General features: G+C 31.9%; 4 protein-coding genes, 1 long non-coding RNA gene and 1 pseudogene across 6 annotated transcripts in view; 3 read left to right on the top strand and 3 right to left on the bottom strand.

Annotated features, from left to right (window-relative positions):
- The window catches only part of LOC111404813 (protein FAR1-RELATED SEQUENCE 5-like), a 3,709-nt gene extending 2,081 nt beyond the window's left edge, over positions 1-1,628 (top strand). The window contains exons 3-4 of the mRNA XM_023033564.1: positions 875-934; positions 1,515-1,628. Of these exons, the coding sequence (XP_022889332.1) occupies positions 875-934; positions 1,515-1,628 (174 nt within the window). The remainder of the gene's footprint in view (positions 1-874; positions 935-1,514) is intronic.
- A 4,975-nt stretch (positions 1,629-6,603) lies between these two features.
- On the bottom strand, positions 6,604-8,487 carry LOC111404812 (annotated as a pseudogene).
- A 4,542-nt stretch (positions 8,488-13,029) lies between these two features.
- On the top strand, positions 13,030-17,474 carry LOC111404236. Its single transcript, XM_023033029.1, has 6 exons — positions 13,030-13,574; positions 14,282-14,397; positions 15,924-16,050; positions 16,503-16,651; positions 17,113-17,175; positions 17,260-17,474. Exons 1-6 carry the CDS (start codon positions 13,257-13,259, stop codon positions 17,297-17,299), a joined length of 813 nt encoding a protein of 270 aa, XP_022888797.1. The 5' UTR covers positions 13,030-13,256; the 3' UTR covers positions 17,300-17,474.
- On the top strand, positions 16,051-16,456 carry LOC111404237. Its single transcript, XR_002704670.1, has 2 exons — positions 16,051-16,101; positions 16,283-16,456. It is a non-coding gene; the product is annotated as an uncharacterized LOC111404237 (long non-coding RNA).
- Positions 17,475-20,412: 2,938 nt separating the features above from the next.
- LOC111404235 (protein RESPONSE TO LOW SULFUR 3-like) lies at positions 20,413-21,103 on the bottom strand. The gene has a single exon (XM_023033028.1). The coding sequence runs from the start codon at positions 21,022-21,024 to the stop codon at positions 20,632-20,634; it is 393 nt and encodes a 130-aa protein (XP_022888796.1). The 5' UTR covers positions 21,025-21,103; the 3' UTR covers positions 20,413-20,631.
- A 655-nt stretch (positions 21,104-21,758) lies between these two features.
- LOC111404997 lies at positions 21,759-22,562 on the bottom strand. 2 transcript variants are annotated; one of them, XR_002704721.1, is made up of 2 exons: positions 22,213-22,562; positions 21,759-22,088 (listed from the first exon to the last, which is right to left on the bottom strand). XR_002704721.1 is itself a non-coding variant. In XM_023033717.1 (2 exons), the coding sequence occupies exons 1-2, from the start codon at positions 22,250-22,252 to the stop codon at positions 21,825-21,827; spliced, it is 321 nt and encodes a 106-aa protein (XP_022889485.1). In that variant the 5' UTR covers positions 22,253-22,562; the 3' UTR covers positions 21,759-21,824. The 2 variants fall into 2 exon arrangements, 1 of the variants encoding a protein (XP_022889485.1); XM_023033717.1 differs by having other exon boundaries at positions 21,759-22,105.
- Between the last annotated feature and the right edge of the window lie 5,028 nt (positions 22,563-27,590).

Genomic DNA, 27,590 nt, shown 5'->3' with positions numbered 1-27,590 from the left:
AAAAATTCTCAGGATTATATGCATTGCAACTTGCAAGCTGAAAATTTACACCAAACTATCTATAAACATTTCAAAACTTTTCAATGATTTGCCGCCCCGACTAGTGTTTGCCGCTGCGCAACGGGGATCGACCTGCCCGGTCAGGTCGCGGGGGTCGAGGGGGCAGCGTCCCCCGTGGGGGCTTGGGGGCAACGCCCCCGAAAGAGAATTTTATTTTCAAAAGTCTTTGAATAGGTACATCTGTTCGTTTTGACATTTACTTCCAACAGATATGTTCTTCATTTCAAGGGACACACCCAATATAGAAGACGAACTTAAAAAAGTATACAATTGATCGTAAATTATATTTTTATTTTTGTTTACAAAACCACATCCTCGAACAACAATAAAATAGAAAAAAATGAAAAAAAAAGTGTGTAAGTGTCTCCGTGACACACTGTCACGGAGAGTGTGGGGCAGTGTGTCACGGAGAAAGTGTCTCCGTGACACACTGCTACATGACCGGCAGTGTGTCACGGAGAAAGTGTCTCCGTGACACACTGCTACATGACCGGCAGTGTGTCACGGAGAAAGTGTCTCCGTGACACACTGCTACATGACCGGCAGTGTGTCACGGAGAAAGTGTCTCCGTGACACACTGCTACATGACCGGCAGTGTGTCACGGAGAAAGTGTCTCCGTGACACACTGCTACATGACCGGCAGTGTGTCACGGAGAAAGTGTCTCCGTGACACACTGCTATGGTCTGCCAAATTTGTCCCGTTTTTCAAACAATTTCTACTGTTCATTGATGTGTCCATTATTAATTTTTTATTACCTGTTCAACATCTGTGCAAAGGAATCTGTTGGAATAGCATTATTCAATTTTCATTAGGATTCTCGTAATTTTGATGATTCTATTGCAACTTTTACCGTTGTATTTATTTTCCACATGGTATGGTTGAAATATTTTGGGAAAATATTTATATTTTCTTTTTGTCAGAAAAAGTACGATGGATGGTTGAGCACGTTAAATTATGTATCTCACCGAAATAAAGGCATAAATTTGTATCAAGTTTGCACCCAAAAAAAATAAATAAATAAATAAAAAAGGAGCATGGTCCAGTCGCCGAAGTAAGGATTCAATTCCACTTGTGTTCAGAGTTGGCTCTAAATTATTGCCAAATTGTGTTGTGTTATACCACGACATTGTGACTCGTAGCAAGTCAAACGGGTCTTTATTTTTTAAAATTATATCGAATCCAATCAACTTAATTTGTACATTTATAGTAAAAATGTTCGTCTTCTTGACAAAATATTTCAATTGTGAGGGATGTAGTCAGTCGACCATTAAAGTAACACTTCATCGTACAATCTTGGTAGTTTATTCTATATGATTTTAATAAACTACGAGTAGAATTTTATTAACATTACAGAATAAATTTTTCAAAGGGGAATCCCTTGTGTACCAACTGTACATTAGAATCAAACATAATAAGCTAAAACAGAGGTAAATCGGCACGTACTCAGTGCAGTGCATCCAAGGTCCAGAGCAGCATATTCGAAGCAAGAACATCGTGTTTTCTCAGCACATTGAAGTAAAAGATAGAGCCAAAACTGTGGTTACTATTTACAAACGCAAACACTAATCTAAAATATGTAAGTGGTTGAAGTAGTAAAACATGTTTTTGATTAAGTGTCACCCAACCAACTAGTTTTGATATTTCTTTTTAAATCGATTTTTATTTTTCGATTTTAGGTTCAATCTAATCTAATTTAGAGCCAGTTTGAGAGTCATTTTGAGAATTGATTTTTTGGCCGTTAGGAAAAAGTGGAGTTCACCTGCCATAGAAGAAGTCAAATATGACGACGAAAATAATGAAATAACGGTCAAAAAATCACTCCCAAATAGGCTATTAGTCTAATCGGTATGATTCTTGAAATACTTAAAAAACTATTGGCAAGTTTGAAAGTTCAAAATGACATCTTTTTCCTAATGAACCTGACATGCCAAAACGTGCGGATGGAAGTTAGAAGATGTTATAGGAGTATCATTCGCCTGCCCCAAAAGTCATCTTGTGCGAAAGGAAATTTTGGGTTCCTTGGATCATTAATTCAACATAATTTTTGTGGCGATCATTTTATCTATAATTGACCATTTGTTGGCAGTATTAGGCAGAGAACCAGCCGGCTGGCCGGCAACGGAATCCCTATCCACATTCAATGCAACTACTGTTTCAGCCCAAAACAAGGCCCAGTTTAAATTTGAATTCCCTTCACCGTTCTGCAACTTGGGCTCAACAGCAATAATGTAGTCTTTTGTGGAAGGAAACAATACAAAACTCCTACACATAATAATTACATTTTAAAGTTAACTTGTCAAACTATTTCAAAATTCACGTGTTAATTTCATTTAATATTATATAATTAACTGAAATTAATTATCCCCTCCAAATTAATAATATTTCAATTAATAGTATCCTTCCACGCCCCACCTGACCTGTAAAACAATTTCAAAAATTGAAAATTAGTATTAACTCTACAATCAGGAACAATAGCGTATGCTAGGATTCAACAAAGGCGTTTAGGATTCAATTAAGAAAAGAAAATGACTAATGGGCTAGAAAAAGACAAGATTATTTCAAATAAAACAAGAAAATTAATTGTTTGAAATGATGTCAAGACTCACCAGTGGATAAATTAATAATTGTAGAAAAGAAAAAGAACCCACACATTTAATTAATTTACTATAATTATGGCGTTGGAAAAGAATCTGAACACTAATATTAATGTCAAAATAAATTAATAGATCATTGGCAATATTCTTTGCTTGAAGTCATTTACAAGTAGTCGATTGTTCAATAAGAAATTGGATTATGGATAACAGTATATTAGACTTGATCCGTGTGGTGGCAGCAGCGACAACATTTTGGGTATTATGTTATCTACGATCAGATTTTTTTAAATAGATATGTGTCATATGTGACTAACTGTGACAAAATTAATTTTTAGTGTGACAATCTATAACCATCTAATTTGTGATCATATGTAACAAAGTCGCTAACTTGTTTTCTGTGACTAACTATGATCAAATTTATCTTTGATGTGACTAAGATTTTTAGTGTACCTATCTGTGACCAAGTCAATCTTAATTGTGACTGTATATGATCAAGTCACAACCAGTACATAATTAATTACAATAAACACGTATTTGATCACAGAGGATCACCACAAACAAATCTATACATATTGCGGACCAATACCACCAATGATCTAGCGAAGTGTTGGTTTTTCATGAAATTGAAGGAAGTAATTGGGAACGTCGATAAACTTACATTCATAACTGACCGGAGGCAGTCAATAATAAATAGTATCGTTGAAGTCTTCTCGAGGCACATCATGGTCATTGTATGTACTATATTTCGGGCAACCTGAAGACTAAGTATCGAGACAGTGGTATCATTGCATTATTTAGAAGAGTTGCAAAAGTTTACAGTTTTGAAGAGTTTAAAAAGATCATAGTCAAAATAGAAAGTAAATCACAAATGCCCGAACTAAAATATGTTATTTCCGATTCTTATATTACTGTTCAGGGAGTCGATAATGCTGCATGGGATTATCTCATAGAGATAAGAATCGAGTACGATCACATTTTTAGGACGTCGATACAACATGATAACATTCAATAACACAGAGTCGCTCAATGCATTATTCAAGAAGGGTCGGGAGTTACCAATTTTTGCAATGATTAATCACATTCATAACAAGCTGCAGCAGTGATTTTATGACCAACACAAGAAATCACAGAGTTGCACAAATGTGCTAACTCCGATTCAAGAAGATAAACTCTTTAAGACTCTCGAGGTGGCGAGAAAGGTATGTATGAAACAATAGATCATTAACGCTTCTCTGTAAGATGTGGACATAATATCGGATATATTGTGGCCTTGAATGATAACACAGGCATGTGTAGAAAGTTTCAGTTAGAGAGCTTTCCATTTACGTATATAGTGGCAGTGGCCATACATAGAGAATTTCCACCACATTCTCCCACTGAATAATTTGTTGCCACTCGAAGTCAGACCACGTACTCCCGAACATAGACGTATGTCTAGAATACCATCTATCGGAAAAAAAAAATTCAACCTCGTAAGTGCGGTAGGTGCAGCGTAACAGGACTTACTCGTCAATTTTGTACAAGTTAGATTCTTCTACATAACAATTCAACGGACATGTAATAAAATTTAGAGTCCGTTTGAGCCACATTATTTGTAGAATGAGAATGAAAAATAGAGCCATTATGGGCCCCACATAAGAGATATAAATTCAAAAATAGTGGCTTGATGTGATAGATAACGATCATATTTTTCATTTTAATGAGGTAAAAATGGGGCTCAATCAGGGCCTTAATTTTTACTTACTGTTTTCATATGATGTCCGTTACATAATATTTACTATTTTGTACAAGTCGTTGCATTTGACATTATATGTTAAATTTAAATTGATAGTTTGAAATCGTAGTATTTCAATATTTTTATTTAATATGAAATTTTTTACTTCAATCGTTAGTTAACTATTATCGAATTATCGATAAAATTTTCAAAATATGCTCAAAATTACGCATACGATTATTACATTACAACACGAGTCATGATGAAGCAAACAATATTTACATTCTTTAATAAAATAATACACAATTTACTAAGGATCACCGTTGTATTCATACCAACGCAAAGCTAGCAAAGTTACAATTCGATGTAACTTTTTCGAGGATCCGTTTAACGACATCGTTCAAATGGTATTCCATATTGTAAAATTTCAAATGTTAGAACCTTATACAAAAGATAATGGATGAAGTATAATATTTGAAAATTAAACTAATCGAAGTATAACTACTATATGCAAGAATCAAGAGATAATGGTATAAAAGAAATAAACGTAAAGAAATATTAAAAAATGAAATTATAAAAAGCGAAATTTTATTTTTTGTCAACAAAATCAAATATTCAATAAACTATTAAAATAAATAATTGAAATAAGTAACTAAATATTAAATAAATATTTAAATAAACAATTAAATTAAATATTAAATAAACAATTAAAATAAGTAATTAGATATTAAATAAAATAATACACATAAACAATTAAAATAATTAATGTAATATTTAAATAAACAAGTAAATTAAATATTAAATAAACAATTAAAATAAGTAATTAACATAAATAAATTAAATAACTGATTAAATATTAAATATATAATATACATAAATAATTAAGGTAATTAATGAAATATTTAAATAAACAAATAAATCAAATAACTGAAATAAATAAATTAAACAACTAATTACGTATTAAATAAATAATGTACATAAACAAATTAAAATAATTAGTGAAATATTAAAATAAACAATTACTTTTGATATTAAATAAACAATTAAAATAAGTAATTAAATATTAAATAAATAATATACGTAACCAATTAAAATAATTAATGAAATATTTAAATAAATAATTAAATTAAGTATTAAATAAGTAATTAAAATAAATAATTAAACTAAGTAATTAAATATTAAATAAACAATATACATAAACAATTAATATAATTCATGAAATATTTAAATAAACAATTAAATTAGATAACTAAAATAAATAAATATTAAAAAATAATATACATAAAAAATTAAAACAATTATTTAAATATTTAAATAAACAATTAAATTAAATATTAATGAAATATTAATTTGGATTTCCAGACGACCCAATGATCCAAATAAATCCAGACGACTTCTTTAGTCACAAGCAGCTAGAAATGTCTGGCAATCTCTACCATTAAAACCCGGAATATTTTTGCATTTCATGTGTTATTTATCATATGCAAACATTTTTTACATAAAATTTTCAACAAATCTACATATAATCATGCTTTATTTCAAAAATTAATTGTATATGATGGTTTCAGCCAGAAATTCAAGGGTCAGAGATGGCGATCTCCGGTTTCAATCGTCTGTTCCTTGGCGTGTTGTTCAATATCTGGGTCTCAGCTTAGGGTCTACAATAGTTTTCATTCTTTTTCTCTGTTCACAGTGTGGGGGTCTAAATGAAACTTCATTAGTTCCTTCGCAGGAGAGGGCAAAGGGAGTAGGATGAATGTGGGGTGTTGGGTATGTAGATTAGTTGTAATTAAATTTTTACTAATTTTAATTATTAAAACCTAACTAACACCTGATTTGTGAAAACGAAACAAAATCCCCTTATTTTTTGAAAATTAATCTTTAAATGTACAGCGTAAGAATTTTTGCAAGAGCTATACACAACTACAACCCCATATGCTACAGTAGATTAGTAGAAGCAAAACTGAAAAAGCAGAGTCTAATTGTTCGATATGTGGGGTACATGGGATGGACAAATAAGCAAACAAACACTTCATGTATCTTCCTTCTCTTATCATTTCCAGTTATTTCCATTCAAACGTACCAAACTAGGTTGCAATTTTGCTACTTTAGATTGGATACGACAACGAATAAACATTTTACACGTCCTTCTTTTTTAGTCAATCAGTTATTTATGCAATAATAGAAAGGAAAACACGGCTATTAAAGTCAAAGAGCAATTCAATTCAATTCAATTCAACATGTACAGATTCCAAATTTTCCTCTAATTATCTGTTAATTCACGACTAAACTATTACTTATTGATTAATCCCGCCATTTCAACATGCTGTCTCCTCGTCCTCCTGCTGGTGGTGGCGATGGCCCTCTTCTTCGGGCGTAAAACTCACATCCAAAAAGTACAGCAAGAAAACCACAACAAGACAACCCAAAAATATTGGAATTGGTCCAAAAATCTACAAGAAAAAGGAAACGAAAAGTAAAATGCCATAGGGCCTAATGACCAAAAATAACTCCCCCTACTCACCATTCTCCCTACGTACTCTGGCGTCACACAATAATCGTTGTTATGATCATCAAAACTTGAAGCCATTATCTTCTTGTAATTAGGCACATTGATGAGTATACTTGCATGGCTATAGTGCCTTATTGATTGCACATTAAGCAAGAATGCCACCAAGAAGCATACCAATATGGAGAAGAACTTTAGGGAGAATCCAAGCTCGTTTTTGTTGCCGTAAACCACCTTATTGGGGCGGTTGTTGCCACCACTCATCATCAACACAGCAATGAGAAAACTGAGCATGATCAAAGTCAACGCCAAAAGAGCTTATGCCATTATATTGATTCTTAGTGTCTGTACAGCAAGAACACCATTTTTCGATTTATCCTGTCCATCCAAAATCATATATTATATTTCCATTTCGGGAAATAATTACATTTGCATACACTTATCATCTCATGAATGAATGGAGTAAAATATGCTTATCAGAGTCCTAATAAGCGCACAATTTTTATAAACCCGCTCTATCATCTCATGAATGAATGGAGCAAAATATGCTTATCAGAGTCCTAATTCGTGCACAGTTCTTATAAACCCGCTCATACACTTTGTTGAATAGGTTAAACTGTGGAAAATGGACAAATTTCTTATATTTAAATTGTTTTCAACAAAACCAATCAAATCAGACTGTTGAATAGGATAAACTTGGAAAAGGGAAAAATTTCTTATAATTAAATTGTTTTCAACAAAAACAATCAAATCAGATTCTTGTTCTCTAATTTCTGATAGTAATCTATATCCACAAATTGAATAACTCAGTTGATAAATGGAGATTAAAACATAGATCAATAACTCGTCTATCAATTTGCAATTTGCATGCATTATTTCAATTAGGAATGAGTTCATTTATCAAACACATTGCGTGCAAAGAATCTCGATGCGTAACATTTCACAAACACAAAATCGAATAATGTAATTTGGATAAATGACATGGGTTTGAGACAAATTACATCCATCATGGCCCGAACCCACAATCGACAATTGATTGTTGCATTGATTCCGACGACGGTTCTGGTGGAACGGTGGACGATCAGAAGGAGAAGCCAAATGTGATCAATCACCATAGCCGAAAGTCCTATGAGAATCTTTTTTACATTTGCTTTTGATGATACCCTAAGTCCTCAGTTCTCGTTTGTGTTACGATTTCTTCTTTCTTTGTATACCATATTCACGGAGAATTTGTGAAAAAGAGTCCGATTGTTTTGAAATTAAGCTTCATCTTTTTGTTAAACCAATGGTGGCTAGTTATTTAGCCGATACAGACTTAGAAACGATTTATAAGTTGAATTAAATTAATATTAATTTTCATTACATATTTATAATTATTATCATTTAATTACATTTTTATAAGTTGGATTTAGAACTTTAAACTGAATTAGTCTTTCTCTGTAATTATTGTGATAAATAATGACAAACAAGATTTGGCCCTTGCACACTAGAAATTATAATATTTTTCTATTTAATTTTAATCTCAAAAAAATTCAAATGCGCGACTGACCGAGAGCTAGACTCTCTACACACTTCATGCTGTACGAACCATTGATTTTCAATACTCATATTTCTTTACAGTAAAGAGTTATGCTGTGGGGATAAGCCCTTGTCCAAACAGGGAATAGGGCTGTGCAACTAGTTTAACCCTTACAGCAAATTTTAACTAAATAAATTTAATTGCAGAATTAATTTACGGTGAAAAAAGATTTCCTTCTCTTGACCCCAAAAAATGCACCAACAAAATTTTGACCCCGTCCCCTCCACGTAAACATCACCTGCACACTGAGCACCCCTTTAGAAGGCAAAGGCTGCCGGTCGAGAAAATGATCCAATCGATTAAGTCAACGGTTGGACAAAATATAAAGAGTGCAAGAGACGGGAGAGGAGGTTTGGTTAAGAATTTTTAACATTCCTTGGTTATGAATGAAATCATATATATATCACTACTATATAAAAGGGCAATATTTCACTACTGTAGAAAGAACAGTAGATTCTTCCATTTTGTCTCACTGTAACTTTTTTTTTATTGAGAGAAAGCAACGATATCGTTTATCTTACGTGTTTGATACAGTGATTTTGTTGCTTTTCCTCAATTTACGCGACGTGGGGGATTATGTCGTAGAGTCCTATTTACTCTTTCTCAATTTTTACACGTTACAGTTATGCCTCTCTATTTCTCCACACTAATTCAAGACCAAAAGTGTAAATTCCATAAATATATGATTGAAAATATGTTTGAAGAAAAATAAATTTTAAAAAATGAAGACCAAACATGTTAACAAATGAATATATTTATTTTTTCAAAATTCTGGAAGTCTCCATGGGAGGCTCAAGCATGAGCCTCCGTAATTACGGAGGCTCCAACGTGCATTTTTTGATTTTCTTTTTCCTTCATTGGCTCTCAGTACAATAATTTAATTTCATTTAATCAACTTAATTTTTTTAATACTCTTAAAATAAAAATACATAAAACAATGGAGGTTTACTCTTTCTCCATTTTTACACGCTACAACCATGCTTCTCTATTTCTCCATACTATCTCTTTCACCATTTTCTCAAACTATCAACCATGTATCTTTAGAAAGTTTATTTTTGAGTATATAAGTAAGTTTAAATAAAAACATTATTTTTATATATGTGTGTAAAAGGTATATAGTAACCATTTGGATGATCAAAAAATAATATCAATCAAAATGTTTACGAACCGTTTAAATAATAATTTATTGAGGGGGTTAATTCAAGTGCAAAAATGTGAATTCCATAAATATATGATTGAAAATATGTTTGAAAAAAATAAATTTAAAAAAATGAAGATCAAACATGTTAACAATTGAATATATTTATTTTTCGAGAAATTAGTTTTTATTACCATTTCATTTTTATCATGAAATAATTCTAATCTTAATATGTTAGATTGTCTTTCAAAATTACATAATCTATCAAATTTAATTTTTATAAAGTAATATATTTTTATGATTTTTTTTTGGAAGGTGAAATATAATAGTACTAAAAAAATAAAAAATAATTAAATTTTTATAATATAATATGTTATGGAGGCTCATGTCTTGAGCCTCCATAAGTATGGAGGCTTAAGACATGAGCCTCCATTATGGAGCCTTCGTTACATGGAGGCTCATGCTTGAGCCTCCATAACAATTATAGAGGTTCGAGTATTATTTTCCATTATTACTTTATTAAAAAAAAATCATAAAAACATATTACTTTATAAAAATTAATTTTAAAGATTATATTTGATAGATTATGTAAATTTTGAAGCACAATCTAACATATTAAGATTAGAATCATTTCATGATAAAAATGAAATGATAATAAAAACTCATTTCTCGAAAAATAAATATATTCATTTGTTAATAAATAAAAACATTATTTTTATATATGTACGTAAAAGATATATATAGTAACTATTTGGATGACCAAAAAATAATATCAATCAAAATGTTTACTAACCGTTTAAATAATAATTAATTGAGGGGGTTAATTCAAGAGTAAAAGTGTTAATTTCATAAATATATGTAAAAAAAATCGCTTAAAGTTATTTAAAAGTAAAAAAAATAAAATTATAATTGTAAAAATTACTTGTAACTTAGCAATATATTGATAATAAAATGAAAATGATGATAACATAACATATGTATTGTCTGTAATGAAAATAGTGTCATGGGCCATAAAGCATGCTAACAGTGATGTGACATGTATACTTGGCAGCAATAATATAATATATACTAACAATAATCACAATAGTCTCTCTAGTTGAATATTTATATAATATGTGGACTTGAAATATAAGTCATTGTGATGAAATTGATGCAAAGACGAAGTTGAATACATAAGTAGCAGAAGCTATATATAGTTGTAGAGACGATACTCTGAATATGAGTAGTTGTGATGATACGATGTAGAGGTTGACTCTAAACTGAACATAACTAAATGTATTTAGAGGTTGACGCTAAGATGAATATAAACAACAGAGGTGGTGCTCTAGATGTGAGTAGTAGAGGCCATGCTCTGAATATGTATAGTTATGATAAACTGACATCCTTACAAGGAGATAGCGCATCCATATCAAGGGCTTTCTCCAAGGTTGGTCTATCCATGGAAGGGATTAACTTCTAAGGTAACAAGGGGTGGCTCCTCGTGAGAGGCATCACATTTTTCCTTGTCGAAACTTATTTTTATTTTTACCTCTTTTTAAGGGGTTTACTCTTCTGTGCAAGGGCTTTCTTCATGGTGGTTGATCCAACCATGGAAGGCTTCGTCCTCGTAGGTAAAAAGGTGGGTCCACCATCTCTTTACGAAGCGATGAATGACATCCTTACATGGTGGATGGTTCATCCATATCGAGGATAATGTAAACTCTCTAGATAAGTAGATGGATATAGCTGATGAAGAAACAAAACTCTAAAAGATAGATAGCTGTAATGTAGAGGGCTTATGAGCTTTTCGAAGATAAATGCGGCTATAATGCAATAACTCATACGATGAGGAATCTTGTAGAGTGAGGAATAAATATCGAACTGGTGGCTCATTTCAAACTATCGGAAACTTATAAGCAGGCCTCAAATAGACGAGGTCTTATAGCTGGGCTCAACGATAGTAAAGGACGAGGGATAATCATCTTATGAAGCCAAGAATAAGCATCTGACGAGACGGAGAATAAACATCCAGCGAATAGCTCTTAAACTATCGAAATCTTATAAGCGGTCTCGGATAGACGAGGCCTTACAGCTAGGCTCGACGATAGTGAGAGGCGAAGAATAAACATCTCGCAAAGTCAGGAGTAAGCATTTGGAGGGGTGGAGAATAAACATCCGACGAATAGCTCTCGAAGTATCGGAGACTTATAAGCGATCTCAGATAGACGAGAACTTACAGCTAAACTCGACGATAGTGAGCGACAAGAAATAAACATCTCGCAAAGCCAGGAATAAGCATCTGGCGAGACAGGAGAACAAACATCCCACAAATAGCTCTCGAACTATCAAAGTCTTATAAGCGGTTTTAGGTAGACGAGGGCTTACAATTAAGCTCGACGATAGTGAAAGACGAGGAATAAACATCTCACAAAGTCAGGAATAAAAATCTGGCGAGACGGGAAAATAAACATCCTACAAATAGCTTTCCAACTATTGAGTCGTATAACCAGCTTTAGATAGAGGAGGGCTTACAGCTAAACTCGATGATAGAGAAAGGCGAGAAATAAACATCTCATAAGTAAGGTCAGGAAATGCTCATTTTGCAAGGATACACACGTCTAGTAAATTTGCCTCTTCCTTTTATTCAAGGAAAATGAGTCCAAGATACATTTTTTTCCTTTATTCAAGGAATGAGGACTTATAGAATGCTACTTGTAATGATAAAAAATCAATGAGCTATGACTCGCCTTAAAAAAATGTGATGTCTTAGAACTTGCTTCGAATAATAAAGATGATGATTAAAAGTGCCTTTGAATGAGAGAGACCAAGACAATGAATTTTTGCCAAATACATGGTGTGTGCCAATGGCCATTTCTAAGATATGTTGAGCAAAGATAAGATAACTCATTTCCAACAATTAAATTAAGCTCCATCACTACCCCTTAAAATTCTCCAGAGAAGAATTATTTGACATGGAGAATTGCTTGAACATCCAAAGAAATCAATTGGCAAAGCTATTAAATAATTAACAGGCAAAAAGAAGATGCTTTGGAAGCATAAATATGCATGAAGGATTAGCAAAATACTTATTTCTGACTGCAAGATAAGCATGTAGAAATTGCGTATCGTCAGGTTAATGATATATTTAATCATTTTAATAAATTTTATTATTTCATAATATTATTTTTAATTTTTCAAAAAATTTATATACGTAACGAATTGTTCATGTATAATTTTTAATTTTGCCTACTCAAAGGACGAGGATTTAAAAAGAAAATCATGAGCTTGGCCACGAATAACGAGCAAAGCATAAGCACGACTCGTTCAAAATGAACCTCAAGCCCAGCTCGTTGGCAATAGGGCTTGGCCCATTGCCACCCCTTTGACCAACCCTTACCTCTGGACTATATGTTACTTATCTCGATTTTTGAAAAAATATGAATGAAAGAAAAAAAGGGTAAATGGAAGTGAATTTTCAAATTAGGGCAAATATCTGAGTTTGTCCATTTGCAAAGCAAGCTCATAACCCTTTTTTATGGGTTTTAGGGGTAATTTTGGCAGTAAAATATATGTTATCCATTTCCTTTATCATATCTAAACCTCTCACTATATGCTCAAGGCTACAACTTTCCACAGTTTCAACACAAATTGAATCAAATTTCAAAGAATCTTCACGAAATTATGGGTGAAAGTAAGCAAGGAGTTATGGTGATGGAAATTCCAACGAAGGCCGGCGGAATTATGGGCCAGAGGGAGCAGAATCCGATTGCAGTGGTGCAGGCCAAGTTCAAGGAACTGGAGAGTGTGTTCAAGGGTTGGTTGGCCAAGCAGTCGTTACCTGTGGAGGCCGCCGTCGTCACCACCACCAGCGCCGCCCAGGGTGCCGCCATCGGAGCCTTCATGGGAACTTTGACTGGTGACTCCACCTCCCTGTTTACGCCTCCGACTGAGGGTGTCAACTTGAACCCCGAAGCCATGGCGTCTCTTAAACAAGCCCAGGTCTATCTCTTCCATTGTTCTATTTGCCCTCGATTAATTTTTATTTCTGTGTAATAAATTAAGCCTTGAAGACTGTCACTCTCTTAAGTTCCGGTTTCTCTTTGCACTCTTGCTGCTTTATATATTTATTTGTGTGTAATAGATATTTTCTTAATTGTGTATATACATATTGGTTTGGAATGAATCTTGACGGTTTGGGTTAGCTCATGTTTCTGGGTTTTGGGCATTTGGTATTGTTAAGCCTTAAAGACTGTCACTTTATCTCGAGTTCCGCTTTCAATTTTGCTGTTTCTACAGTAGTGCGATTCTCAATTAGGGATTGGTAATAGATCCATAATTTTATGATCTTCAACCTTTTGGATTGAATTACTTAAGAGATTGAGTTCTAACTACCTATGCCAAATTCTTGTGATGCTTGTTCTTGGATTACACACTTTTGATATTTTTTGTGGAAAGTTTTGAGGAGTTGTAATTTTCAGATAACCTTTGTTGAAGATGTGTTATTACTTATTCATGAAGCCATTAAATTAAATCGTTTACTCCGAAGATTTTAACTTTTGCTGTGTTTAGTACACCACTTTCTGTAATCAATGTGTGTGTGTGTGTGTGTTCAGTTAGATATATGAGAAGTGATAACAAAGTCTTACTCAGATACTCTGGTTTTTTCGGGGGATAAAAAAAGTCTTACTCTCTGATTTTGCCTGCAGGCTCTTGCAGGAGGTCCCTTGATACAAGCCCGCAATTTTGCTGTCATGACAGGTGTCAATGCTGGCATTTCGTGTGTCATGAAAAGATTGAGAGGCAAGGAGGATGTTCAATCTAGGTAAGCTTACTCAATGCATTGCCCATTTGTACTTCCAATGTGCATGCACGTGCAACTAGAGACAAGAGAAAGAAAAAGGAGTGTTAAATAAAGAGAGTTCAACTCTGTGTATCGACACCTTATTTACCAAAAAAAAAAAATTAGACATTTTGTGCACAATAAAGTTCTCATTTTTCCTGTGTCTCCTTCTCTCTGTGCCTTTAAGAAATTAACTATTTTGTGAACATATAGATTATTTTGTGTATGATTTTTCACTTTGACATTAACCTATAAAGTTCTCATATAACTATTTTCAATGTAATTCTTGGTTAATGTGGTCACATGACCAAGTATCTATGTACTTCCTGGATGGTAGTCCTGTATATGTTCATCTATGGGCGTTCATGCATTTTTCCAAAGACGACATCTTGACAATGCCTGATAAAAATATTTCCATTTTCTCATGAAACTTCAGCAATTGCATGTAGTGGACCTAGTGGTTGTGTTTGATATCGTAGAACTTTAAAGGAGTGACTAGAACAGTCATTGAAAAACGTAAATGTTACTTGAACACTTTGGTACAAAATGACTGTAAAGCTGCCACCGTAGCTTCTCCTCTTCACTCCCATCTAAAATGCTATTACTCTTCATGAGATAGTATGATCAGATTTATTTAGAAGTGCTATATCTGGAGTCTGCCTCTCTTGTTTTATTTTCTTTAGGCTACATAGAACATTGCTGGTCTGTTTCTGTCATGTTCTGTATTAGTTTTATCTCACTAGGCTCACATTAATGTCTGCTTTATTAAACAAGATTTTAAAATCAGGGATACTGCAATATGCTTAGCACTTAGCAGCTTCAAATGGGTTCCCTGAAAGAGCATATTTATCCTTGGAATGATATAAGTGTATGTTTGTGGATCTTCCCTTTTTTGTGCTTTTTGTCATAGATTTATCTTTTTCCTGTTGAAATGCAATTGCTACTCACCCAGATATGCTAGCCAAAGTTTAATTCCGTGGTGGTTTCCGAAGATCCAACCCACCACCTTGCATCTTCTTCCTTAACTTTTATAACATATCAACAGGTGTATGTCCACAGGCTACTATATACTAACAACCAATATATGTCTTCAAGAGTAGAAGAGGTAACCTTCAAAAGAAAGAGGAAATAAGAGAAGAGGGAAAGTAAGGAGCTTTTGATCCAAGTGATTTTATCATGGGAACAGAACTTTTATGTGTGTCTGAAGTTTGTCTATGTATTAGGAGGGGAATGACCTAGTCAATCGTGGTAGTTGGAAAATTTGTAAGCTTGTCTCACATACACGATTGACCTCAGTATACACACCCTGAAGTTTTTGCATGATATGTTTTCAATCTGAATATTCCTCCTTTATCGGTTGCTTTTATGATTTCTCCTTACAAAAACATCTACATTTAAGCCTTCTATATTTTGATGATGTTCTATTACATTGTCATTTCTTCAATCCTTCTAGCTGTGTTTGCTGTCTTTCTTAAAAATTGATGGTTGACTGCTTTCAATTCTTACAGTATGGTTGCAGCTTTTGGTTCTGGGGCCATGTTCTCATTAGTTACTGGGATGGGTGGGCCAAATCAGGCAGCAAATGCTGCTACTTCTGGTCTTTTCTTTGCACTCGTTCAAGGCGGCCTTTTTCAGGTGATCGTTAAGTGGAGGAAATCCTGGCTTCTAATTGAATTTATGTCCCAGGTTTACTAAATATAATCTGGGATGCAAGCATGCTAAATCTAGTCAAAAAATTTGCGTAGTTTGAAGACTTATGTTCCATGATCTTATACCAATTTTTTACATGTAATTAAGGTCTTGAGACGGATAATGGATTTCTTCCAGATCATCACAATAATAGATTTTTCTTTTTGAATCTCCCCAGGTTTACTAAATATAATCTGGGATGCAAACATGCTAAATCTAGTCAAAAAATTTGCGTAGTTTGAAGACTTCTGTTCCATGATCTTGTACCAATTTTTTACATGTAATTAAGGTCTTGAGACGGATAGTGGATTTCTTCCAGATCATCACAATAATAGATTTTTCTTTTTGAATCTCTCTATTTTCTATTGTTCCCAAAATTTAAATATTGGTTGATGCAGTTAGGACAGAAGTTCTCACAACCACCAACTGAAGATGTGAATTATTTGAAAACAAGATCCATGCTGAGCTGCCTTGGCTTGCAGAATTATGAGAAGAATTTTAAGAAAGGATTGTTGACTGACAGCACTTTGCCATTGCTGAATGATAGGTAAGTATTAGGCTTAGAGCCTGTTTGCTAAGCTTAAAAGGTTAACTTACAAGTAATTTACTTTTTAAGTGAAATGCAATTTTTAATATAAATACATCTTATTATTGATCTTGAAAATACTTACTTATTTGGGCAATAAGGTAAGAGTTACTTTCAAGCAACTTTTGTACTTGAAACTAAGAAGAAAATGACATATTCGTAAACAAAGTAACTAACTTAGCCTCTATTTGGCAAATTTTATAAATGGCTTATAAATAGGAATAGTAGTGGATTTCACCAAATGTTTGGATAATATGAGTAGTATCTCTGAATGTGTGATTGAAATTAATGTTTTGACTTTGACTCGATCTACAAAACCACTTATAAATTGCTTGCCAAATGGAGGCTTATTAATTGTTTGAATAATTGTATCGGGCTTGTGCATGTCACCAATTCCTTTTAATTTGCCGTTGTGATTACAGTGCTCTCAGAGATGTGAAAATACCTCCTGGACCAAGACTCCTTATTCTTGATCATATAGAGAGGTATTAGCCATGGTTTACCCATAAAACTATGTACAATTTGATACTTGAAAACGTTGAAATTGTGATTTGCTTTTGTGTCTGCAGGGATCCAGAGCTGAAAGAAAGGCGAAGAGGTAGCCATTGAATTATTGCTAGAAACCATTCCTTAAATATGCTTGTTTAATTATGAAATAGTTTCCATTCTTCTAAATGAAGAGACGACAATTTTGTTATGTTACCATGTTGCATGATGAAATATTGTCATATACTTGCATTTTCGACTTGGTACAAGTTATTTTATGATCGACATTTTCCCCAAATTATTCTTACGGTTTAGCAGTTATCTAATTGAACTCTTATTATGCAATAACATGGGTTGAGGTTTTAGAATCGGAATTAGAAATTATTCCTAATCGCGTCACTTCTGGCTTACAATGGCTTGAGTCTCCCGAGTTTAGATACTATGCTTTCTTAAACGAATTTCATTATTATTTTATGTTCATTTTAGAACAAAGAAGGGACTATGGAGCATGGAATATTTGTATTTCTATTGGATAAAGGAGCAGATTAAATTACTTAAGACCTGCCCTTAAAGTAGTAAAAATGGCATTGAACTTTAGGCAGGTGATGACATCAATTTCAAGATCTTTTCTTGATTGCTCGATCAAATTTATTACCTGAACAAATCGTCATTGTGTTGAAATTATCCTAAAATCTTCGCTGGTTTTTATCCTATTAGCTGATGTAAATTGTTGCATAATTAGTTAATGCCATGGAGATGATCCTCCAGTGAAACCAAAAAAATGCCATAGAGAAGTACATTGTTGCTGAAGTAGAGATGCAAAGCATCAGGCCTTGTGGTCTTTAATTGGTAGTTTTAATTTTTCCCTTTTGTGGCTGATTGTTGAAATAAGTATAATAAAGTAAAAGGGCTCGTTTGGGGTGATTTGCACAAGATGCGGCAGGAGTGTCAAAATGAGTGAGCCAGCCTCGACCTACCATTCTACAGCTAGGCTTGATTTAAGCTTGTTGCGGGTTTGAACTTTCCCTTTCTGTACTGTCTCAGTTAACTAACATTCGCATTAATTTAGATTTAATAGATTTTCACTTGATGAATTTTAAATTAAGCCCCTGTTTGGGAGCCATTTTCAAGGGAGAAGAATGAGAGTTTTGACCGTTAATTTCAAATTTCAGCTGCACTTTTTGACTGTTTATCTCTATCGTGGTTCGTGCCTGGCATTTCAACGGTCATAATTTTTCTACTAATTTTCTTAAAAATGGCTCCCAAACAGGGGCTAAGTAAATTTGGAGTTATTATAAATGAATTTATTTATATTCATGTATCTAAAATTTTTAATGGATGTTTAAATTTATGTATTAACAATTAATTTTTATGTATCAAATGTAATATAAAAAAATTGCTCATTTATAATATTTCATCGTTACAAAAAAATTGAATGATAAAAATTGAATTTTGAGAGTATAATTTTTTTTCTCTTAAATTTCTATGCTAAATTATATTTTATGCATATCATTCAAAACTCACCAAATCTTGCTTCAAATTGATATTAAATATTACTTTTACATCACTTATAACGTATTTTAAAATAATGTGTAATGCTCTTTCAATTTTGACCAATGAAATAAAAAGAGAGTGGTAAGATTGTGGTAAAATGGCTAAGAATGAAGAATTTTTAACCCCTGTTTGACAACCTTTGTTTTCGACAAACAGTGTTTTCAATATTTATTTTTTAGGAAATATATAGTTAAAAAGTAGGAAAAAATTTTAAATTTTTATGCAGAATTTTTTATTGTATGAATGTTTGATTAAAAATAAGGACGTAAACAATTTTTTTTTTTTTTTTTAATAATGATTGTCAAACAGGTGGCTTAAGTTCACCATTTTTTCAATTTTTTATCCAAGGAATTGAGTAAAATCTTTTTCGTGATATGTAAAATCAAAAAGGGGAATCGGGTTTAAGTCCCGCAAACTTTCCATGTTATAATTAGTCTTTGCAATCACTTGTTTTGGATCTCCAAATTATTTAAATATGTCAATTTGAGTCCTTTCATGAACGGTCAACTTAAACATTGAAAATGTACATAATTTTAACATGACTTGAAGTTAGGTTATGTTTGATTGTACCTTAATTCTATGAAAAATGGAAATCAAATTTCATTTTTCCAATTTTTTGTTGTTTGATTAACAAAATTTTTTCTAGAATTCTAATTCCATCTTTTATGCCACCTAAGCTAATTTTTATGTTTTCCTTGAATTCCAATTCTCACTAAAATGGTGAGAATTGGAATTCTCGATTATTGTAGAATTTTTTTATATTTTGTTTCGATTTTTTTTATTGTTGGCAACGGAAATAAATTTTAATAATTATGGTAAAAAAAATATTTCCCTTTAAATGGCAATTTTAATGGAAAACAAAGAGAAACGAACACCAAAAGATAGATAATTTTCTTGAAATTTTTGTTTTTTTGTGTGTGTGTTGGTAATGAAAATAAATTTCATCCCCGATACCAATAAAATTTATCCCAATTTTCATATAAAATAAAGTTAAATGAAGATCAAAAAACACTTTTATTTCAACAATTTTTACATGAAAAATTATCTCAATCAAACAAAATAATTTACAATTCTTAGAAAAACAATTTCTAGACAATTCAACTCCCTAAAATTCATTTTCAATTCAATTCAATTCCATCTTTGCAATCAAACGAATCCTTAGAGTACGAAATTGTTGAACCACTTGATATTTATCTCCAATTCAACTAAAAGAATTTTGCTATACACAACAAAGATTTTGGGTGTACATGTAGAATAAATCTTTTATTAATTGAAATATGTTAGAATTTCAAAATTTCACTTTTAATAAAAGATGGCTAAGTCATGTTTGAGCCATATTTGAAAAAAAAAAAATATATATATATATTCTTAAACAATGATTTAACATTATTTCAATCAAATATTTTTCAATAAAATAATATTACACGTAAATTCAAAATTTTTCTTTATTTTTTAACTACATATTTTTCATCAATATACTATTTAAAAATACATTATAACGAAAAAAATGGCTCAGGCTAAATAATAATCCTTAAATATCGAGGAGTCCAATCCTAATATTCTCAATTAAAAGGTAAATCAGTAAGCATTACCCATTTCTCCCACTTTTAGATTTCAAATTTTTAATCTTAAGAAAAAGAAAAGAATGATACAGAAGGGAGTAAATTATGAACAGAAATAAATATCACAAAAATCTTCCGTTTCCACATAGAAAAAACAACTCAATGCACAACTCCAATTCAGCCACACAGAGGGAAACTCACCCCCCAAAAAAAAAAAAATTCCGATTACAGAATCTCAAACTTATATATATATAAAGAAAGTGGAATTTAAGCATGTTTAGCCTTACTGAAGATCGAGCACCATATTTAACTGCTTATTTTCACAGTATAAAAAAGTAATTAAAAGTCACTTTTAAGCACTGGTGAATTTAAGCAGCATAACTGAGGATTGGGGAGAGAAATTGAAGCTTCCCGTAGAAGTTTCTGTGCGGAATAAAGTTGTTCCATTAACGACATCGTACGGGTCCTGTAATCCCGGGCTTGATTGAGCGCCTCCGCCTCGAGCTCTCCGAGCTGTGAACAAAGCCGCTCCTCCGCCTCTTCCGCCACTCTCAGCCGCTCGTATGTTCTTTGTAATTCCTGCTTCATTTTCTCCTCCCTCTCTAGACTCCTTTTCAGTTCCTTCTCCAACTCCTCGTTTCTTTTCTTCAACACCTCGGCGTCGTCAGAAACAGCGGCGACTCGGTATTGCTGCTTCGTGTAGGCGGAGGACACCGCAATTGTCGGAGCCATTTTTGTACAAAAAGAAGAGAAATTAGTGGAAGTATAGGGGCTGTTACTCACGATGAATTGCCGTGGAAAACGTTTGATACAAAAGGGGTTTTATAGGCAAATATTTGTGTGTCCAGGTTCAATGTACCTGATACCAAACTTAGCGCCTGTTTGGTTTTGACTTTTCATATTTTTTATCGTTACTTTTCTAAATTAGCCATCATTTTTTGAATAATGCTATTTGCAATCCGTCAATCGCCCTATGTGACATACACATGACAGATAGTTATTTGATGCATTAATGAATAAAAAAACTACCATATTAATAAATCAAATAATTACTTACCATGTGTATGTCACGAAGGACGACTACCGCAGTGAACGACTACGAATAGCATTACTCTCATTTTTTACTTCTTCACTCATAAATATAATTCACTTTTTCTCTAATGGTCAAAAAATCAATTTTTATTATTACTATTGAAATCTGGACAGGCCCTTAGGGAAGTGTGATTCTAATAAATAAAATCAGAACCAAAAAGGTAAATAGTACAGAACGTTCTTACCTTTCAATGTCATTGTATAAAATATTCATATTTTTGGACATTTTTATCATTATTTTCACATTTTACTGCGTAAAATGTCATTTTCATATATTTTTCTAGTAAAGAGATGATTTTACCTTCTTATGCAAATAAAACAAAAAGAAATGAAATGACAGGGTAAAAAGTTAATTACAATAATAGTCCCAAAATTTTAAAAAATTACAAATTAATCGTAAATATATAATTAAAAATCAAAACTAAAAATAAAAATAAAAATCATTCATCATCTTCGTCCACCTGCTCATCAGCAGCTCCAATCTTTCCAAAATTGGAAGGGATGTGAGCTTCTTGGAGCTTAGCATATGCTAATTTCAAAGTTGAAAGCACGCTAAGCCCAAACTCATTCCCTTCTTTTCGTGTCTCAGCAGATTGCGAATGGATTTTCTCGAAATCAAACCCAGTCTCCTCGGTGGCATCACTGATGCTCTCTTCAGCAAAGGATTGTGCAGTATTGTGGAAAAATTGCTGGTGACTGCGACTCTGGTACAGGTTTTCAGCTATATTAAAAACACCAATGGATCTAAACTTACGCACTTTGGCAAATTGGCCAATTTACTAACAATTTCAGAAATATTTGAAGGTTGATTAAAGGGTTTAGACTTACCTGCAAATTCCATTTCCTGACTATGTGATTCGATTCCCATCAAATCAGGCAAAATCCAAGATCTGATTCTAAATAAAGAATCATACAAGAAAAATGGTTTTTAAACGAAAGTAGAGGCGTGATTTCCGCTGAACACAGGCTTAAACAAATGAGTTTGTAAGGTTTTAGGTAGCTTCGGAATTAAGGGCTCATAGTTCAAACAGTAAAATGATTCAATTTTTATCAAAATTGAACAAGGAGAATGGTAACAAAATCTACCCTATTGCAATTAAAGAACCACACAAAAATTTCACAATAAGTTGCTAGATTTACAAGATTCTTGAAATGGGTAAAAACAAAAGCTAAAAGAAATCAAGAACCCTTAGTTTAAAAATGGCACTGACAGTTTTGAAGAATGATTATAAAACTACAAGGTTTACCAACAAGCTCCCATGGTGCAACAAGAAAAAAGATGAATGATTTTTTATTTTTGTTTTGATTTTGATTTTTAATTATATATTTATGATTAATTTGTAATTTTTTGAAATTTTGGGACCGTTGTTGCAATTAATTTTTATCCTTTCATTTCATTTTTTTTTTTTTAAATTTGCATAGGAGGGTAAATTCCTTTTTTAATTGGAAAATGGATGAAAAAGACATTTTGGACAATAAAATGTGAAAATAGGAATGAAAATGTTAAAAAATAAAAGGTGAAGACATTTTTGTACTATTTATCCTAAATAAAAATATATAAAAAAGATAAATGAAGTTGACACTAATTGATAACAATTAAGAAGTGATGACTAGTGCACTCGTGAAGAAATCAAATAAAAAATAATTCAAATAATCGATTGTCAATTTAAATTTGTTTAGATTTTGTTAACGAACTATTGTCACCCTAATTTTGGTTCATAGTCAAAAAGTAAGTGAAATATAGTTATATAAAGATTATTAGAGGTGCTCGATATTCCATGAACAAGACGTCTCACTATCAGTATCAATCAAAAAGTTTGTGAAAAAAAGTTGAATAAAAATTTTCAAAGATGCTCTACATTTCATGAACGAGACGTCTCGTTTTCTGTATTGATACCCATTTACAATAAAAAAGTAGGGCCCAAAATAAAAGCAAACCATGTACACAAATGTAAGTGGGGATCATAATAAGGTCTCTTATCTATTGTCACTTTGTTATGCTATGTTTTGTAAAGCATAAAAGAAAATTTGACTTATCTCGATATCTATTTTATTACAAGTACCAAACTTCGTCCTTGATAGGATAAGGTAAAAACGAGAGGATGGAAAATGATATATAACTTTTCCCTCCCTTGTTTGGTAACAAAGGGAAAGAAAATTAGTAATTATAATTTTTAAATAGAAAATGTCTCATGCAACTTTTTTATTTTAAAAGTAATGTCTCCTTTAATAATGTGCCTAGGAATTATAATTATTTAGTGAAAAAAAAAAACTCAACTAATTTATTTATTTATTTTTTTAAGTGTAGCTCAATTTAAAAATAGAAGGAAACTTGAAATTTTATTTGTATTAAATAAGATAGTAAAATATCTGCTTAATCTTGAAATTGGCTTGTTTACAAACCAAAAGGCCAACTCTTATTCGATTAAATAATTTTTGGTTGTCTTGATTACTTATTGAATAACATAAGTTATAATAATGAATACAGATATAGCTTTCCGATTAGGACCAAATAAATTCAAGCTTTGTTTTCTTATTTTTGATGAATCGTGTGGTTCTAAATTCTTGGATAAGTTCCTAGTATTTTGCTCAATAAAATTATAATTTAAATTATTTTTAAACACTCACCAAACAAGCAAATAGAGTGATAAAGAAGAAAAATTGACAATTTATGCTAATAGTGAAGTTCATATGTCATCTTACTCGAGCGTATGGAAACTTTTTCTTGATAAGGATCTCAATTGTAGTTCTTAGTAAAAAATATATGAAATAAGTGTGTTTGATACACCAAAATTTTTCATGGAAAATGAAATTTTAACTACATTTTTCAATTTTTAAGATGTTTGATGGGTATATTTTTCATGGAATTCAAGTTCCTTTTTTTTTTTTTTTTTTAATTTGAAATTTTCTTGGTTTTTATAGGTGGCAATTGGTTTTCCGTGGTTGGCAAAGTTAACAAATTCTAAAAATTATTGTAAAAAAATATTTCCTTTTAATTGAAAATTTTCATGTAAAACAAAGTCAAACAAAATATCAAAAAATAGAAGTTTTTTTTTTTTTTTTTTGCAATGGAAACAAGTTTCATCCCCAATACCAGTAAAATCTATCCCTTTAATTAACAATTTTCATGTCAAAGAGAGCCAAACGAATACCAAAAAATACTTTTATTTTAACATTTTTACTTGAAAAATTATACTAATCAAACACAATAATTTATAATTCTCAGAAAAATAAAATTTCTGGACAATTCAATTCCTTGAAATTTGCTTTCAATTCAATTTAATTCTATCTTACAATCAAACAGACCCTAAAAATAAATAAAACATATAATTATTATGTTATGCATGCAATTTCTCTATCAAAGATTCAAAGATGCTCGATATTTCAGGGAAAACATTAACTCCTTTCTATTATTCGTTCGTATGGACAATAAAAAAACCATGGCCCAAAATAAAAAGAAACAACTCTATGTGGGATCATCATTATAGGTCCCCTGCCTATTATTTTCACTATGTTGCGAAAGCAAAAATAAATGGGAAAGAAAATGAGAGAAATTTGAGCTATCTTGATAAGAGGCTGTTCGGACAAGTTTAAAAGTCTAAAAGTCGACTTTTTAGCTGGTTTTGAATTGGACTACTATGCTAATAGATGCTAAATTTGGGATTCATTTAAAACATGAAAAAGAAAAAAAAATTGTACAAATTAATCCTGATAAAAGAACTGACGAAATATTTGGCTATCCCCTCGCCCATTTAGAAAAAAAAAAAAAAAAAAAATAAAAAAAAAAAAAAAAAAAAAAAAAAAAAAAAAAAAAACACCCCCCCCCCCCCATTAAAAAAAAAAAAAAAAAAAAAAAGGTTGAACTCCAACCTTGAGGGCCCTTACCACCCCGCCCCTAGAGTTTTGCGAGGGAGATAAATCGTGAGATGTATCCCAACAGACAAGGGAACAAGAACTGTCTGTACACTGTGCCTACAAGGAGTCCAATAAAGCAAAAGGATTGAAAATGAAGGAAAAAATTCTAATCGCTGTTTGAACTGTAGAGAAAGTTGAAGGTAAAGTATCAATAAAAATAAATGTTGAATTTTATTCGCAATTTCTCTTGAAAAATCTACTCTTTATTTATAATTCAGTCTCAAGTTGTACTTATCCAACACATTGTTCACCTTGAAAGTCTTGGAAGGAAACTTGAAAATTTTCAAATTTTCCATTAAATTAGAGAGCAAGAGCTTACTCAATCTTGAAACATGGATTGCTTACACGCCAAAATGCCTTTGACTTTCTAGAGTTGATTCTGAGGTGAATATTTTTTTTTTTAATTTTCTTTGTTAATTATAACCTTTATTATAATACAGAACATAGAAATAGCTTTTACAGAACATAGAATATGATAGTTTTTTATTTTTATTTTTATTTTTTTTGGATGGATAAATTGGGCGTGTCTAAATTCTGTGCATTTTGTGAATAGATTGAATGTACATAAGGGTATTAAATGAGAAGCGTTGAGAGCGTCGAGCTCAGCTCGCGAGCCGTGTCAATTCATTGGCTTGTCTCACTCAACATCTCTGTGTGACTAAATTAGTGTGCATTTGATATAATTACACCCCTTACATATATTTGATATAGTTTAAACAATTACTTTGTCATTAATTTTATTCAAAATATACTTTTAAAAATATAGTAAAATAAAAAAAAATGTAAATCACATCATTCATACGGAACAATCAATTGTGAGCTATATATGAGGCATCAAATACGCAACTTACCAAAATTTTATAAATAATAATAGATAGCATATGAACATATGTTTCTGCAAATTATGCGTATCTAGATGGATTATTATATAGTGAATTAGAAGATTATTGAGTCCTGAACAAAAAATCATGTGTTTTTGCAACAAGAGAACATTTATGCTTGATGGATTCAAGGGGGGAAAAAAGGGAAAAAAAAAGAAGAAGAAGAAGAAGAAGAAGTGAAAAAAAAAAAAAAAAAAAAATTTAAAAAAAAAAAAAAAAAAAAAAAAAATCCCCCCCCCCCCCCCCCCCCCCCCAAAAAAAAGTATGTGTTATGGTTTTGGCCAATGAAGTTTTACTTAGAAACAACAATAAATTACCAATTTAATACTTGAGTAATTAAAATTAACTTCAGTTACAAAGATTATATGGAGTCTAAATAGGGTATATAGTATTTTCCAAAATATTAACCATAACACAAAGTAGTATTTGGATTATAAAAATCACATAGTAAATCTTGAATATTTATTTCGTAATGACGTAGATACGAAAATTTCCGTTGTTTAATTCCTAAATTTTTATGGACTAGTTTGCAGCCCACTTTTGAAGCTCCTAATTTTGGGCTTCTATTGTTAGTAATGTGGACTCCGTTAGAACAGAATGTGCCATATGTGCAAAACCCCGAGAAGATGTCACTACTATATAAAAAGGACAATATTAGTCACTGTAGAAAGAACAATAGATTTTTCCATTTTCACACACTGTAGCAACCTTTTTTTTTTTTTTTTTTTTTAATCTCTGGAGCAAAAATGACGCCGTTTGCTCTTCCATTTTCACACACTGTAGCAAAATTTTTTTTCATCTCTGGAATAAAAACGACGCCGTCTGCAAAAAAAATAAATAAATTGCAAGCTACAGTGATGCACCCACTTGTCCTCAATTTAGGTGGATATTTCTTCCTTCTTCTCCATTTTCACACGCTATTGCCTGTTCTCTCCATTTTACGATTCTTCTCTCTGAATTTCATTGGGTCCTTTCTTTTCTCCATATATATGTATATTATTTCTATTTCTATTCTATTTTTTTTTTTAACGTATGGACTAATTTGTTTTATACTTTTTTTTTTCAGCTGTTTACTTGGTATCCAATGCTATGATTTCTGTGTTTTCGGGCTGCTTTTTTCTAACAAGTTAGTTCTTTCTTTTTCCCCACTTATAGTTTGTATTATTTTTTCAAGTTGGTTTCTATGGAGCTTCCAATCTGTTGTAGATTTTTGTGTTTGTGTTCTTCTTTTGGTTGATATTATATTTTGGGTTTGAATGCTCTTTTCTTTTGTGATCCTGAGGCATCCTAAGGTTCGAAAGTTCTTTTGCGATTTCTGTAAAACTCTTTTCCGTCCTTTGTGCCTAAGTGAAGTTTGGGCTCTGTGAAATTTGTTTGTTGTTAGTTTATGAGATGATAAATAACGTTTAG

This window comes from Olea europaea, chromosome 11 (assembly GCF_002742605.1).
Source record: "Olea europaea var. sylvestris chromosome 11, O_europaea_v1, whole genome shotgun sequence".
NCBI classification, from domain to species: Eukaryota; Viridiplantae; Streptophyta; class Magnoliopsida; order Lamiales; family Oleaceae; genus Olea; species Olea europaea.
The sequence above is the reverse complement of the archived record's forward strand: the minus strand, read 5'-3'. Positions and strand labels throughout refer to the sequence as shown.

What these genes read in the sequence shown, in the direction of transcription:
- LOC111404997 (XM_023033717.1), bottom strand. Translation starts at nt 22,252, where the DNA reads ATGGGAATCGAATCACATAGTCAGGAAATGGAATTTGCAG. An exon ending in TCAGGAAATGGAATTTGCAG is followed by an intron (nt 22,106 to 22,212) that starts GTAAGTCTAAAC and finishes TTTTTAATATAG; the next exon opens with CTGAAAACCTGTACCAGAGT.
- LOC111404236 (XM_023033029.1), top strand. Translation starts at nt 13,257, where the DNA reads ATGGGTGAAAGTAAGCAAGGAGTTATGGTGATGGAAATTCCAACGAAG. An exon ending in AAGGAGGATGTTCAATCTAG is followed by an intron (nt 14,398 to 15,923) that starts GTAAGCTTACTC and finishes CAATTCTTACAG; the next exon opens with TATGGTTGCAGCTTTTGGTT. An exon ending in TTGCCATTGCTGAATGATAG is followed by an intron (nt 16,652 to 17,112) that starts GTAAGTATTAGG and finishes TTGTGATTACAG; the next exon opens with TGCTCTCAGAGATGTGAAAA.
- LOC111404235 (XM_023033028.1), bottom strand. Translation starts at nt 21,024, where the DNA reads ATGGCTCCGACAATTGCGGTGTCCTCCGCCTACACGAAGCAGCAATAC.